General features: G+C 38.9%; 1 protein-coding gene across 1 annotated transcript in view; it reads right to left on the minus strand.

Moving 5' to 3' along the window:
• The window catches only part of LOC124265898 (activated CDC42 kinase 1-like), a 56,229-nt gene extending 38,798 nt beyond the window's left edge, over nucleotides 1-17,431 (minus strand). Inside the window, 2 exon segments of the mRNA XM_046700751.1 lie at nucleotides 6,077-6,190; nucleotides 17,109-17,431. Coding sequence (XP_046556707.1) covers nucleotides 6,077-6,190; nucleotides 17,109-17,314 — 320 coding nt within the window. The 5' untranslated portion in view covers nucleotides 17,315-17,431.
• Between the last annotated feature and the right edge of the window lie 631 nt (nucleotides 17,432-18,062).

Below are 18,062 nucleotides of genomic sequence, written 5' to 3' on the forward strand. Positions count from 1 at the left end.
TTCTATAAGTTAATTGTAAAGTGTGAGTGCTCTTATTTATGTTCATGCAAATGTTTCGGTCAGTTGCGAAATCAATCCACGACAACTTCAAGGCCCTCACATCAAAGCAATGTTAGCACTCATTAAACATGGTCTTGAGTCTTGTGCACTTAACATTGTCTTGAGTGAGACAAGCCTAGATATGGCTTGAAATAGTGTAGCTGGGTTTTGAATTGCCTGTATTTAGGTAGTGTAGGCTTTGAGTTACATTAATTTAGGGTACTGTAGACTTTGTGTTTAGGGTAGTGTTCGGCTTTTTCCCCATGGGTTTAGGGTAGAGTTGGCTTTGTGTTGCATGGGTTTAGGGTAGTGTTGGCTTTGTGTTGCATGGGTTTAGGGTTGAGTTGGCTTTGTGTTGCATGGATTTAGGATAGTGTTGGCTTTGTGTTTGCATGGGTTTGGCTTTGGTTGTAGGATTTAGTAGTGGCTTTGTGTTGCATGGGTTTAGGGGGTAGGCTGTGTGTTTTAGGAGTAGTGTTGGCTTTGCATGGATTTAGGGTAGTGTTGGCTTTGTGTTGCATGGATTTAGGGTAGTGTAGGCTTTGTGTTGCATGGATTTAGGGTAGTGTAGTCTTTGTGTTGCATAGACTTAGGGTAGAGTTGGCTTTGTGTTGCATGGATATAGTGTAGTGTTGGCTTTGTGTTGCATGGATTTAATGTGAAGTAGGTTTTGTGTTGCATGGATTTAGGGTAGAGATGGCTTTGTGTTGCATGGATTTAGGGTAGTGTTGGTTTTGTGTTGCATGGATTTAGGGTAGTGTAGGTTTTGTGTTGCATGGATTTAGGGTAGAGTAGTGTTGCATGGATTTAGGGTAGAGTAGGTTTTGTGTTGCATGGAATTAGGGTAGTGTTGGCTTTGTGTTCCATTGATTTAATGTAGACTAGGTTTTGTGTTGCATGGATTTGGGGTTTAGTGTTCAGCCATAGCTTATTAAATTTATTGGGATGAGAGCTGAAAAGTTTTGTCCCCTTCCCCACCCCCGGTGACATATTACCTTTAGACAATAATAAATGAGGTGAGAATTGAGATAACACAACAGAGACGACTTAGGTGGTTTCAGCCCTTTAGCCCCTGGTAGAGGACAGTAAAGCCTCTCAGCCAACCCTACATCAACTTCCTGGTGACACATGTGTAGGCAAGCACCTGCTACATCTCACATCTCCCAACTGCATACCTGCATAATTGTATTACATGCATGTTGGCCACATGTACAAAAACCAGTTGTTTACAACACACTGACATTTCTTTATATCTTCTGCATAGCTTACATGAACAAACTTCAACATTTCAACAATTCAGTTCAACACTGCTGCTTTGTAATCATGTTACCGTTGCTGTGTCCTGTCTTAGAGAAAAAGGGGCAAACAAAAACTGTCAAAAACCAACTGCCACTGTGGTAAGTCACATAGATTCCCTTGCAGACATGAAGCATGCTTGTGGTTCTCACTTCAAAAAGCTTAACAAAGACTGGATTCTCTCACGTGAATGGAATTAGGTCTTCTTTGTTTTTTACCCTAAGATGTTGCATTGCAGTTTTACCTTGCTTCTCACAATCTACATTTGTCAGGACAGCTAGCATGCTCAAGTTCCAATATATTTTACAAGGGAAAAATAAATTCCTTGCCTGTATTTTATGGAACAATTTTTTAGCCAAATACAAATGTAATACCAAAACGTTCCAGAAAAGATACCATACATGATTCAGTTCCTTTGAAGTTGACTTATGACCAGTTACATTCAGTATAATACTGTGGGCCTAAGTTGCATATTTGAAGGTCTCCATGCGGAACTGGATCATATTTCATTCACCTATGGCTTCTTCATTCTAAAGCTTACCCTTGCTAGAGTAAACTAAATCTAAAATATTGGGTCTGATCAATGCCTGATTGTCAATGATTACTGTGATTGATCATCAATGATTTCTCTGCTTAATTGTCATGTAACTTTGCTTGATCATAGAATTACTGTGTTTTATCATCAATGATCACTCACACTGAAACATACTTAGCTGAAAATAACTTGCATTAATGTTATATAAGTACTTAATGAACTCAGGCTCCTTATGATTTGGATATACCTTGAGTATTCCTAGTTTCTATGGATGTTCATTATGTTATTCATGTGAATTCTCTGGGATCCAATCTATTGTTACTTTTACACCACACTGTGGCAATTTGAAACATTAATAAAACTCGGCTAATATGCCGTTTCAGTTTCATTTCCTATTTCCATTTGAATTGTTCTCTAAGTGTTAAAGATCTCTTAAAACTCACACCAACCATATGCATAGCTAATCGACAATAATCTAGTATATGCAACTCCCTTATACATTATTCACTACAAGTGTTTTCATGCATGTGTGAAGTCTGTAAAGTATATTCTGTAACTAAATACAGGCAAAAATGAAAAAGAGGATATTAGTCAGTAAGGCTTTACACCATTATTAGCAATAATCAAGCAATAACAATGCTGGGGACAACAGCAACAGGTTTCACATATTGTACCCATGTGAGGAATTGAACCTGGATTTGGCGTAATGATCGAACACTTTAACCACTAGGCTCCCAACTGCCACTTCAGAATAAAATGACACCAAGCGTTACTCAAATTAATTGGGTAATGGTGATTTATTTTGAGTATTTTACACAGATACGCAGCTTATGTAGCTCTCTATGGACTTTTTGTATACATTAACACAAAACATCCCTGAAAAAAAATCCAATTTGCTTAATTTTTTCTCTGCAAAATCTACAAAATATGAAAAGAAAGTCATCAGGCCTCAAGCACATTTCACAAATATAGGTTCTATCAGATAATTAACAAGCTGGATTGGTTTTCAGTAGCTAATCACACCATCAACTTCCTTAAAGAGTTCAGTCATCTTCCGTGATGGCGACATGGCGCCAGATTATCATTGAGTTAGAGCACCCACACATGTGCCACAACTGTTTGTGGACCTGCCCTGGAGGTCAACAACATCCTAATCTAGTTGACCTCTGACCCGACCCCATGTGACTCCATGACTTAACATAAAACCTGCACTTCCTGCTTTTGGGAGTGCATGAGGGGGAGTGAATAAGAAGAGCCAAAGGTGTTCTGAGGGAAATAGGGTTGTGTCATAAAAAATCAAGGCGACAATTAGGGAACAACCAATTCATATTCTGAGTAGGAGGAAATATGTGGATTTTGTTACTGAGGTCATGTTGTTTTTTCTAAGATGAGGAGATCAAAGACAACAACAGAATTACAGCAGAACTCAAGCCTGTTGAAAAAAAAAATGTCAAGTATTTTTTGGAACAAATTGTCTTTAGCCAAAAAAATCATGCATTTTCTGTGAATATGACTCAAAGCGATAGCTATTTCTGGGGAGTGGTATCTCCATCTATTTTATAAAACTTATACAAGAATTTAACTCCTATTAAATCATTATGATTACATACCACTATTGCTGTTGATTCTATGCAATGACTATATTGGCCATTCTTAAATAAGTTGATCTGATGCAACAGAAGGTCATTATGCCAAATTACAAATAATTATTTGATTAAAGTCAGAGAATCTGTTGAGTCCGGAAGTAGAAACAACTACCCCCTTCAGAGTAAGTTGATTCTACGCCCAGAAACAACTTCGAGTCATTTCTCCATGAAACTTACTCATGTGAAGAACTGTGTCATACATGGCTACAAGGCATGCCATACAGACTGTTATCATATATATCAAAACTTACAGTTACATTGTTACACTGACAATGGAGTTTCACTCTTTCTATTATATGTCAGTCGGTCAGTCAGTCAGATTTTATGAAGCTTTTAGCAATAATCCAGCAATATAATGCAGGGAGCACCAGAAATGGGCTTCAAACATTGTACCCAAGAGGGGAATTGTCTTCGGCGTGATGACCAAACGTTTGAACCACTCTATCGCACCTCCCCATAGATTAAAGATAGTACAAACATAAGACAACAAAGAGATTTTGAAGACCTGCTCATACTTTGAGTTTCATTTGATGTTTGCAAAAACAGCAATTTGAGCAATTTGAGCACATATTTCATAATTTTGAAAGTCCAAAACCTGAAATGAGAAAAGGGCCACCTGTTTGCCATTTGAACATGTCTGATAATCTGTAAACAGTTTCCTGTGAATGTACATTAGACATTTCCATGGAAGTTTATCCTACCTCATCAGTTCATTTATCCTTCATGTTTATTTTCTTTTATCTCAGTTGTATTCTGCAGATTACTTTAGCAAATGCTGATGATGTTCATTAAATAGAGAGTGTCTCAGTTTTACATCAACCATGAATTACAAGGAATAATAGTCAAAAATGAACTCTAAATAATGGAGTAAGCCTGGGCCACATGACTGTGAACATGACCTTTCTGTCTGTGGTGTGCACGAGTGAGTGAGTGAGTTTGTGAGTGAGTGAGTGAGTGACCGGTGGAGTGGTGTCTGAACTGTTTTCATTTAAGTTATATCCTTGCATGGGTGCCAACCCATCGAGACGCCATGCTGCACTGCGACCTCACACAGACTCACTAAACTGACTCACATAGCAGACCACAGTTCACAGTCCCCATTTACAGGTAACATGAAACATATTACAAGCTTCTATTGTGGTTTCTGCTCCTACAGTCACACCTGCCATGCTGACCTACATCGGGTCAAGTCTGTTCATTTCCTGGTCAACACTGACCCTGGTGTAGGTCACCAGGTCCATGTATATACCTGGCAGACACGTGCCAGGTGAGACAGGAGGTCGCTTAATGGTCATCACTGTCATTCACAACAAACACGCGACTGATAAAAAATCAATACGTGTGTTCGATTTCAAATCAACTCTGTCCCATGTGAACTCTGGTTGACTAGTGGTCAGTCAACTGAATCATGCCATATTTAGGCTGACCACATTATATAGAGGAGGGGTTGGGGGAGGGGGAGCCACTTGGGCCAAGAGACTTCTTGCATGGTACCGTATATTACCGTAGATAGGCCGACCTCATAGATAAGCTTACCCTTTAACTTGACCCTTAAAATCTATATCAAAATGGTATATTTCATACATAAGACAACCCCCCGTGATGGGGTCCTAATTTCGGCCAACTCAGACCACAGACAACTGGCAGTGACCATAATTACAACTTCCGTCCGCATTATTCACAGAATTCACGATCATATTGCGTCTACTCATGCCTCGAATTGAAGTGTAGTTGATAGAGAATGGATAATATATAATTTGTTTCGCTAAATATTATATTTATTGTAGCTGGATGATCACGTCAACAAACTGGCTTGCATATTTGACCCCATTCCATGTGCGTACAATTTCCGCTTACCTGATGCTCATGAGGGTACATTTTTCGCTCCAACCTCAATAGCCCCAATTTCACATCATATTATCAACAATCACGAACTGATTACCGCCTCATTATCCATGGACCACTAGTTAACAGTAACACTGATCACTGCGTCAGAATTCATCCTGTTATATTATTGTGTATGTTTTAACTAAATCACCGGTAGATCGCCAGATCGCACAGCTGATTGTTATTTCCGGCTCTATATATGAGACAATTATACACGATCATCTTAATCCCTCCATATAATACAATGCTTTGCAAAAATTAGAACTGAAAATGTAAATAATCTTATCTAGTGATGTTTAATTGCAAATTTGACGTCTTCACTGACATAGTTGTTTTCTCTTGTTCGTTCATGCGAAACGATACTGCTGGTTACCAGAATTTTTTTTTGATGAAAGTGTTTATCTACGGTACTTCAATAAAATGAGTGTTGTTGGTTTTTTCTTGTTTAATGCTGCACTCAGCAATATTCCTGCTATATGGCAATGGTCCGTAAATAATTGACATTCGACCAGACAACCCAGTGATCAACAGCATGAGCATCCATCTATGCAATGGGACAATCAAATGTTTCATGGTAGGCAAGAGACATCACATCACACATAATGACATCATGATGTTGAAACAGGCCTGACTTACCAAATTAGTAAGTTAGATTCATGACTCGGGTACCTACCTGGTGACCTGGAGGTCATCGCGGAGTTTTGTGTAGAACTGTTCCAGCTGGACCTCCTGTAGCAGCTCATACAGCCACTCCTGGCCATCCTCTTCCCCCGACACGTCACTCATCCTGCAACACAAAAGATACAGTCAGAAACAACTATTAGTCAGGACCTCCTACAGTCAGAAAGTCAGGTGAGTGAGTGAGTGAGTGAGTTTAGTTTTATGCCGCTTTTAGCAATATTCCAGCAACATCATGGCAGGGGACACCAGAAATGGACTTCACACATTGTGCCCATGTGGGGAATCGAACCCGGGTCTTCGGCGTGATGAGCGAACGCCTTAACCACTAGGCTACCCCACTGCCCCTCAGAAAGTCAGGACCTCCTACAGCCTCAGAGTTAAGACCTCACACAACAAAGCCTGAGGACCTACTACAATCTAAGAGATAGAACCTACAGCCTCAGGCCTAGGACCTCCTACAACAAAGTCAGGACCTCCTACAACCTCAGAGTTAGGACCTCCTACAGCCTTAGAGATAGGACCTCCTACAACCTCAGAGTTAAGGACCTCATGCAACCAAGATAGGACCTCCCTGCAGCCTCAGAGCTAAGGATCTCCTACAACAGAGTTAGGACCTCCTACAACCTCAGAGTTAGGACCTCCTATAACAGTCAGAACCTTCCTCCAACTGAAAAGCTAGGACCTCCTACAACCTCAGAGCTAGAACCTCCTACAACAGAGATCCCCCTCCAAGCCTCAGAGATAGGACCTCCTACAGCCTCAGGGATCTTACCTCATCTCAGCCTCAGAGTTAGGACCTCATGCAACTACACCAGTGAGGATCCTGCAGCCACAAGGTCAAGACCTCATACAACAAAGTCAGGACCTCCTACAATCACAAGTTCAGGACCTCATACAGTCATCTCCCTCCTCTGACATGTCACTCATCCTGCAACACACCAGTGAGAATCTACAACAGCAGTCCCCCTCCAATACATCAGTGCTCTACAAGATTCAGGGCCTCATACAGTCATCTCCCTCCTCTGACATGTCACTCATCCTGCAACACACCAGTGAGAATCTACAACAGCAGTCCCCCTCCAATACATCAGTGCTCTACAAGATTCAGGGCCTCATACAGTCATCTCCCTCCTCTGACATGTCACTCATCCTGCAACACACCAGTGAGAATCTACAACAGCAGTCCTCCTCCAATACATCAGTGCTCTACAAGATTCAGGGCCTCATACAGTCATCTCCCTCCTCTGACATGTCACTCATCCTGCAACACACCAGTGAGGATCTACAACAGCAGTCCTCCTCCAATACGTCAGTGCTCTACAAGATTCAGGGCCTCTTACAGCCAGTATGAAACTCAAATATCACAGAATATAGGATGTGAGATGAGCAGTGACCCATGGTGCACAAAATGAGGCTAGACTAGTCACACACTGTGACCATGATCCATATTTCATACCTCTAAACCATAAGCATGACAAGCACTAACAGATATATGGATACATATTCTGTCTGAGAAACCCTTCGGAAGACTGAATGTGGAATGGACTTAGTTATTTACATTACACATAAAACAAGTTTCATTCAAAGTAAATGTGGCATAAAACAGCATCACAGATATTTTAAAGCATTTCCACATGTATTTAATCTACAAGCTATCGTGTTATAACCCTGTGCCATTAACTGATTGTTCTCCAACCTGGTAAGAGCTCATAACCAGAGATGCTCATATATCGTGTGGAGTTTTTAAAGCATCCTCTTACACTTTATAACTGAACACACAAGTTATGTTCTCATTAACTTTTTCCTTAAAAAATTCCTTCTGCTGGAATGGGATTCTTTACACACCACATGACATTTTTGCTGTTAATTCCAGCAAGCCACTGGGGCCTTAGCCACAACTTTTCCTCAAAGCGATCGTGAGCTTCACGATAGTCGTAAGTCACTTAAAGGGGCCTTATCAACAATGGGAATTATCATCCAGCTGTACTTTGAGGTCATAATGTAGCAGTGTTTGATAAAATATGCTGTTGCTTTCTTAATTATAATAAATTCATGAAGGCAAAAGTGAGTAAGTTTAGTTTTACACCACACTCAGCAATATTCCAGCTATATGGCAGCGGTCTGTAAATAATCGAGTCTGGACCATACAATTAAGTGATCAAGAGCAAGATCATCGAGCTATGCAATTGGTATACGATGAAATGTGTCAATCAAGTCAGCGAGCCTGACCACCCAATCCCGTTAGTCGCCTCTTACGACAAGCATGGGTTACTGAAGATCAATTCTAACCTGGATCTAAACGGGATCATATAGACAAAAGCATCCTAAAGATTATAAAAGACATGCAATGTCTATAATAGCAGCTGCTGCAGCCTACCAACCAACCAAACCTACCAATGAATCAATCACCCAACCAACCAAAAACGCATTTAATAAAGCATTTGTCATGACTGCAATATTCGAAAATAAGCATAATAGGCCAGTAGGAAGAGCATGCAAGTTTTGGAGGTAAGCAAAATTCAAATACCATACAGAATTTGAGGACCACTAATTATTTCAAACACTGTTCAGGTATAATATACCAGTGTGCTGAACTTTTTATGCATGTCTATGAATTCTTCCCATCTATTCAGCAAGTATAATTAATCATGGTATTACAGATCTGAGCACAATTTTTATTAAACAAAGGAATTCATAAAATACCTTTCGTACTCTTCCACATCCCCTGTAACACAACTGTTCATCCTGCAAATTTGGAAGACACACAGGTATTTTCCCAGTGTACCCATTACTATCTGCCAATATTAACACACGACCTCCAAGACATTCACCTCAGTGGGGTGCGTATCAAAAGTCGTCAAACATAATAAATCATCAACTTCATAAACCAATGTGTGTGACAATTTCAACTGGTTAGACTAACAGATGAACAGAGTTCTGAAATTTACCTTTTCCTTGATTAGGAAAGATCATGAAACTGGCAAACTAAATAAATAAACTATTATACATTTGATACAACCCCCTTTCTTGAGTGACACCTGAATTGGGAACCATGTGTCAATATCTACCAAGTAGAGAATGTCTAATGCAGTGTGTTGCCATCTGTCACCATAGAACGAACAAAGCCTGGAGTGTATAAATATATATGTCGGTAATTTGCAGTTATATTACACATGCTGAACATATAACCTTGTGATGTCACAATCTATGAGAATAGTCATAAAGCAAGGGAGATTACTCTCATTTCATCAGAAAAAGGCAAGCTAAAAAAACATTCATCATGTTTGCTGAAACGGTTTATAATTTTTTCAGTGAAAAATTGAATTTTGAATATTTTATTGAAATAACTGATAAACAAGTGTGCTTTTTATGTTTGATATATCACAAGAATTGTTGTGATAGGAGTACAAAACAAATTTCAAACGCAATTTATATTTTCCCAGTGTCATTTTTTGGCCAGAGGATCAAAATCCTAAGAATTAAAAAGTGTTGCCTCACCCGTTCATGACAACGATAATATATCATGATGCTTATATCAAAGGTTAAACTATCGTACAGCCAGGAAATATGTCTACAATACTAGATCAGATTCATTCATCTAATTACCATTGATTACAGTCAGCCAAACTGGCCATTTGTGATCTGGAGTATTGTGACATTTTGACAAAACGACCTTTCCCTGCTGAGGTCAGAGTGACCTAGTATATCGGTAAGTTTATGCAGGGATGTTGAATGCAGAGGTCAGTGAAACATCCATGCACAGATACCTAATCAGCCAGGTGTTGTCATTACACTTTCAGTGTTTCTGGCAAAATAGCGGTTTAGTGGCATTAGTGTATTGACTGTAAGCGGATTGAGTAGACTGCGAGATGAGCAAGCCAACTGTGAGTCAGAGGAATGAATGGAGTGAGTGAGTGAACTGTGAGTTGTATAGCAGTGAGTGAGTTTAGTTTTACGCCGCACTCAGCAATATTCCAGCTATATGCGGCGGTCTGTAAATAATCGTGTCTGGATAAGACAATCCACTGATCAACAGCATGAGCATTGATCTGCGCAATTGGGAACCGATGACATGTGTCAACCAAGTCAGCGAGCCTGACCACCCGATCTCGTTAGTCGCCTCTTACAACAAGCATAGTTGCCTTTTGTGGCAAGCATGGGTTGCTGAAGACCTATTCTACCCTGGATCTTCACGGGTTGAGTTGTATAGCAATTTTGGTAAAGATGGGGTTTGTGAAATACCCAATTGTAGATGTTTCACACTCTAGTGAAACTCAAAGCCAGGAAAGCGCGATGACAGTCTTTGGATCAAGTGGGCGGTTCCAAGAGTGGCAGACCATTAATCAAAGAGTAAACATCAGCTCCTGGCTTGATGAGTTGGGTGAGAGATTGATGTGAGCTGGGTAAGTGGGTAAGGTAGATAGGTATTAGGTGGTTGGTTTGTTGTCTAATGCTACACTCAGCAATATTCAAGCTATATGCAGGCAATCTATAAATAATCAAGTCTGCTCCAGAAAATCCAGTGATCAACAGCATGAGCATCAATCTATGCAATTGGGATACGATGACATGTGTCAACCAAGTAAGCACCAAGACCACCCGATCCCATTAGTCGCCTCTTACGACAAGCATTGGTGAGTGAAGATCAATTCTAACCCGGACCTTCATGGGTTGAGTGAATGTGTAAGGGAAGTAGGTTGAGGGTGAGTTAATTGATATTAGGTAGGAGGGTTGTGGGTGAGTGCTATCTGTGGAGGTGAGGTGAAATTGGGTTTTACGTCGTGCTTGAGAATATTTCGCTCATATGACGACGTGCATGTGCGGCTGCTTGTACTAGCCCAGACTGAAGCTGGTTTTATAGTGCTAGCCCACTGAGATACCATGCCGCAGTGAAGCAAGAATACCCCACTCAGACACATTATACTGACTCCAAGTCGACCAGTCCTTGTTGTACTATCTTTTTAGCATCAAGTCTACCATGTGGTCAGGCTCAGGAAAACCAAGCCTCATCCTTGGCATTTAATGATATGAGATCATGCCTGCTGCTTCTCTAATACAACATAACATCTCACGCAACTGTCGAGATCTGGTCCTGATTCAATTAAACACTGACCATCATCACATCATAAACCAGAATATTGCTCACTGCAGTGTTAAACAAGTCAGTCATATACCACATAAAGAGGTGTTTACAGACTATTTGTACATCACTGAACAGATCAATAAGAATACATAGAGGTATGTCCACAAACCGTGCATGTGGCAAAGCTGTATAACACCATCTGATGGAGGTTTCCATCACTGTAACACCCAGCTGGGGTCAGTGAGGAGAAATCCCTACAGATTAATTCAGTAAGCCTTGAAAGTCCACTGCCTCATCCAGCTCCATCACTTAACACCAGAGTTGCATAAGTGAATGTAATTCCCCATCCAGGATTACCCACGTCTCATGGTGATCAACTCCAGTCTGATGAATAAGTCATGGCACTGTGTAGCATGATACAAGCATCACCATTCTGTAATTGGCTGCAAAATAATTTCATTCGTACGTAACGATATTTTGTTTTTACGTCAATGAATAATCCCAAGAGAGTGCATTGAATTTCTGCTCAGACTTAGAATATCATTCCAAACAGTATCCAGGTTAATTCACGGGTTGTAATATCTACCATAAATGCTTCAGTACAACTAGATTCAGTATTACTTCAGAAAAGTTGGATAATACACCATTTTCTCTTTGTCTTTCATTATTTTGTGAGAGTGAATTGGCTTAATACTGCTTTAACAATATTACTGTAATATCACAGCATGTCAGTCTGAAACTGGAGGTAAAACCGAAGTGAGGTGGGCTGTCTGTAAATCCAGGCAAGCTCAATTCTAGCGTGTGACTTCTTTGTTATCTCTTTCAGTATCAGGGCTTAACAATATGCAAGTGGCCATTACATACTAGAAAATTTTCCCCTGACCTCTGACAACTTCAGTGTTAAAATCTAAAGATCAAGGGGACCCTGGCTTCAAATATCATATGACTCGTGAAGATCCAGGTTAGAATTGATCTTCAGTTACCTCATAATGCTTGTCGTAAGAGCTAGGCGACTAACAGGATCGGGTGTTCAGACTCCGCTGACTTGGTTGACACATGTCATCATATCACAGTTGCGTAGATCGATGCTCATGTTGTTGATCATTGATCATTGATTATTTACAGACCGCCGCATATAGCTGGAATACTGCTTAGATCGGCGTAAAACTACACCACTCACTCTCAAATATTCTACCATCAGATCTTGTTGACAACAAGAAACAAGCATGAGTCATAACTAAACAACGTCAATCACTCACTCACGCACACTCTTTCATACAAACATACTTCCATTAATATGTTCCCTTATTTATTTACTTCTACCAGTATTAGAAAGACTCTGCTGTGTTGTTCACATTTGGAATTCTGAAAGCAATTTTACATGACAAGACAAAGTTTATTTAACAAAGCACATGTCAAACACAATATACCCAAAACACTGTGCTCAGCAACTGTAATTACAAAGAGCTTATCCCCAACCCACCACGCCCTAACCACAGCCAATCTCAGTTGTCCTGGACTAAGTTATCTAATTATGGAAGTCAACCCTGACACTAAATCTTGGATTAACTATGGGTGTTATGGACCACAGGCTAAATGTCACCAATGCCAGTCACCACTGATGGGCAATAATAATGACATGAAGGTCACACATAACAATTCTATGGTTTTCAAACTCTGTACCAACATAAAACATAAGGCATTGATTGGCACAATTTCAATAAAGTTATTTATTTCTTTTACTATGATAATTCACCTTTCTGTGATGACACTTTCACAGAAGGTTGTATCAGTTGAACTTCATAATCAGCTAGTTGGTGCCAAGACTTCTAAATTCTTGGTCAGAGTTTAGGAGGGAATGGTTCGGTGGGGTAGCCCAGTGGTTAATGTGCTCGCTTGTCATGCCTAACATTCATGTTCAATTCCCTACACGGGTTCAAGGTGTGAAACACATTTCTGATGTCACTCCAACATGATTGCAGGAGTACTGTTAAAAGTGGTATAAAACTATGCCCACTCACTCGCACTGGAGTGAGTGAGTTTAGTTTTATGCCGCACTCAGCAATATTCAAGCTATATGCCAGCGGTCTGTAAATAATCGAGTCTGGACCAGACAATCCAGTGATCAACAACATGAGCAACGATCTGCTCAATTGGGAACCGATGACATGTGTCAACCAAGTCAGTGAGCCTGACCACCCGATCCCGTTAGTCGCCTCTTGCGACAAGCATGGGTTACTGAAGGTTCATTCTAACCCAGACCTTCACACTTCACTCACAGTGGAGACCTGATGGGTTAGAACCATTTAGGTAAGCATATCATATTTCTGAAAGGTGAGACCATCAATGGTCGAGCTCCAAATGCAAGACCATAAGAGACATACTATTACATTGTTACAGCAATTTTTACATGTCATTATTTCTGAAGAAATGCGCAAAAGTGTGTATTAATAAAGAATGAAAGGTATATTTGTGATCTGATGCTATGATCAAAATTTAGAACTTCCGTCTGATTGGCTCACCCAACCTATCCTTTATTTACAATGGGCTGTCCAAGTCTGTTTAGGGCTCTCTGACAAAATCTTCTTGAGTTACAGATCTGAATTTAAAAGGACTGAATTGGATATGGTATGTATCAAACTTGAGAATACTCGGCTTCCCTTGTGAAATACAAGTTATCTCAATGAATGCCTAATCACTTGCTATTTCATCAGTGGTGCAGCCAAAAGTGAAAATGTCCAGAACCACGCCACAGGTATAATGGACGCCCCACAGACACAGTACACAGACACCAACTCAGTCAGTCCTTGTTTTATCTCCTGGATTCCATGCAGGGTAACAAATACCATATTTTAAGTCTTTTGTATAGGGATCGAACCTCGGACCTACCACACTCCGGACAGACCCTTTACCCGCTTGGCCACATGTGTTACTTTTCAATGACATGACAAGAAAAGACAAATATTGTATTTACATTTATTTTGCAACTGATTTTCATGATGTTACTTTGGAAAGTTAAGGGATATTGGGGATGAAATTTGCTTGAGTCAAACATTGATTCCATATTTTAAGCCACCAGAAGCTATTGCATTTCATCACTGAACATATAAACAAATTAATGGGTTTTTTAACTTCCTTTTTCCTGACTTGTTTCTGAAACTTTGGGTAGCCATGGTAACAACTGTCTGAATTCCTCTCTATAAAAAGTAGAATATCGCATGTAGGATAAGAGTGAAACCAAGTATAAAGGAAATTTGTTCCTGCTCAGCTGACATCATGTGTCATCATGTGATCCACCACAACAAAACTCAATTATCTCAGTCATCGGGAAATATATCCTGCTGGTCATGGAAAAAAACATTTATCAACATGTCTTTGACTGAATCAGCTGATAGTAAAAAACATGTAATTCACGGTATTTTCAGTAACTTCCCAAGGTCATTTTGATTAATTTATAGTCTAAACATGGAACACTAGTATGATGGCAACAATGCTGACTTTTATGGATCATGGAAAATGTAGTCGTAAAAGGCAAAATAAATCACTGGCCATCTGTCAAAAATCTATTCAGGTAGAATGAATGATGAATTATAATAACGTTACACCTGAAAATGAAATAGATTACCAAAATCTCAAATCAAAATGCTGCCAAATGCAATAAACCAGAATCGATTTTGATTTCAGTTTCGCTTTTTTTCTGTATTTAATCGTCCTTGAATCAAACTGTCAACTTTAAACCTTTCATGATATTTAAACATTGAACTTTAACTTGAAAGCCAATATTTCAAAGTGAAATAAAAAAATATCATTGAAGGAAATTATTTAGAAAATATATGTACATGGGTCTCATAATGATGTAATACTAAATGTGTCCTACAATACTTATGATAATGTGACATCCAATAAGTTGTTGGCTAATATTATCTTTGATCAAGCTAGAAATGGCGCAGTTGTCAGCTGGTAACACTGAAACAACACAACAAAATTTTAAATCAAGTTTGTTGATTTTCAAATTTTGTTTGTATTTTCAAATCCAGTGAGGTTGAATATGACACATGTGCCTTGACCTCATTATGACGGGACTTATCAACACGCATGCTATCGTATCCATACAAACACAGAAGACTGTAAACAAGTAGCCTCACGCTTTCTACACAACTATAGAACAATACAGTCCTTGCGTTAAAAATTATCCACATCTGGAAAATATTCATGAATATTTTCTTACCTTGTCATATCATGTAGAGTGCTAAGAATACCTAAACTGAATAAATTAACTGGGTTTTTAAAACAAGAAAGAACCTGTCCAGTATTTATTTTCATATTGAGGGAGCAAAATTAATATATATTATGTCTAATAAGAGTTAAAATCTCAAATAGACAAATAATAAAACAATTCTATTTCAAATGCCTTTTGTGACATCATATCACCTATTATTTTTATCTAAAACTTTTATTACCAGAGTCTGTTTTTCATCATGAATAGAGATTCCAATATAAATTCCTAATTTTCTCTTTAAAAGTTAAGTTTAGCCCCAAAAGACCCTTCCCATTTCTATAATTTAATATGATTTGTGAATCTCCAAGGAACAGACTGAAGTAATTACTGGCTTCACACACCTCCTGCTAGCCATAAGGCTGAAAAAAGAACAAATAATCTATAATTGGAACTGATTGTTCTGGCAGTAATCAATCTCAAAATGTACATCTTCAATTCGACATTTTGAGCTCCAAGGACAGCAAGATCTCCCCTTATGAGCCTACCAAACCTGAGTGTTATAGAATATATTGCATACCACATTTGCCATAATGAATGCCCTACTCAAATATTTGCTGCCATATTAACTTCAAGACCTGTCAGTTGTCTTTATGAAGCACCCCTGAGTTCTGAAGATTGTAAATGGACATGGCAGCCATATTTCTTTGCATAACACAATTCCTACATAGCAGCATATAAAAATGCCTTGTAAATGTTTGTTTCAATGTTTGAATTTAGTTTGTTCACTAATATTTGATATCTACAAACAAATTTAACTTATGTGTGGTTTTAACAAATATCCCACTATATTTCTCACTATATTTCCAAGCAAGTTAACACTGCAATTATTTATTTACCAGTTATTTTCATTTCTAAAAGATATTTTTACTACTATTTTGTCCACAACAAGTAAGGCATAAAAATCTAAGTTTCAATAGGAAAGTAACATTTTCATTTTAAACATGAACTGTCTTGTAATAAAGAGACCTATTTAAAGAACAGAAAATCCCTTATCACGCCAAAAGACTAAAATGACAAGTCTATGACACAAACAGATGCCTGCATCTTACATGACTCGATACTTCTGGCTCTAAAGACAAATGTTGTATGTGATGGAGAAAAGCCTTCAACTGGTCACTTCCATGTTCTAGACATGTGGATGTTTTATACAGTGTATAGTTAAACACCTAGTGCATCACGACCACTGGTATAGAAGTACATTTACCAGTGTTGGGACCAGGCAAAATCGGGAGAGCTCTGATCGTGTTTTCAATAGTCTATTTATGTAACATAGACCATTTTTCTGAAATATGATGTGTGCAATTTTGATACATTTCATGGCAACTACAATTCTTCTTCAGATCAATGAATAAACTATTTTTCTGAAATATGATGTGTGCAATTTTGATACATTTCATGGCAACTACAGTTCTTCTTCACATTGATCATTTAATTACATCGTACTTAACAAACAAATTCACATAACCATAATTACTTGATACATAATTCATAAAAAAAAAACCAAAAAACCCCAAACAACAATATCTTTCTAATAAAACAAACATTGGAAGCAGAAATGCAAGTCAAAATCACCGAACGTTTCAATACATTAGTCCAGTCATTACAGTGTGCCATATTGTCTAACAGTGACTTAACAAAGACGCTGATCACATGTGACATCACCTTTCAGTAAGAAGCAGTCCTCCGATATCATACGTTCCATCATCCCTTACAGTCAACTGCGGTACTCCATCCGATCCAGACAAACTTTTGGCCAAGTCGGTAATGGCTGGGTTCACCACCCCATGATCACCATCACCACCACCCTTGTCCTTCTTACACCTGGCCATCTTAACCCGCTTGCTCACTGTGTTCTCTTTCAGTTTCATGTCTTCCACCACAGAGACAACAAGCTCTTCCTACCAGGACAAAAACAGTGGAGATCCCCACACAAACTCCTGGCGCATGCTTACTGACCATACACTCAAACACTGACTGTGTGCAGGATCTCACTTCCTCAAACACTCACTGAGCTTGACCCCTGGCAGGTCACACGCATATATTCTGACGATACTGATAAAGCTGATCTAAGGTCGGTACTAATCAGGTTAGGTCCTACGGTCTCAACCTCCGCGTTTTTGGAGATGCAAAAACAAAGTGATTTTGAAGGTCTGTTATTTATCCAACTGCACATTTGATTGACAGATATTTCCACAGTGATGTTTAGAGGAAGCTGATCAATATGTACACTACATCAGTTGCGTCGGAAACGGCAGTCTTTGTTTTCTCAAGACTGAAAATGTGAGATGTGCTTCTCATATATAAGAATTTTATGAGACATCACAAACACTTTCTGTTTTATAAAAATTTATTTATAGTCTACATGGTCTTCATTCATAACATAAACAGTTACACCAACATCTATTTTTTCTTTCTTGTTTTTTTGCATACATGCATTTTAATCTGATTCTATAGGTTTCTGTTTCATGTCCATATTATACTTAATCGGACATGAGATGTTTTTCCTTCACTTTCACGTCTCATGTGAACAATAACTAGACTGCAAGATAGATTATATTTTTACCTTAGTTACATATTTTTACTTACATTCAACTGAAGAAATTAATCGTGTTGAAT

Source organism: Haliotis rubra, unplaced genomic scaffold (genome assembly GCF_003918875.1).
Source record: "Haliotis rubra isolate DU_JTF1 unplaced genomic scaffold, ASM391887v1 Scf122, whole genome shotgun sequence".
NCBI lineage: Eukaryota > Metazoa > Mollusca > Gastropoda > Lepetellida > Haliotidae > Haliotis > Haliotis rubra.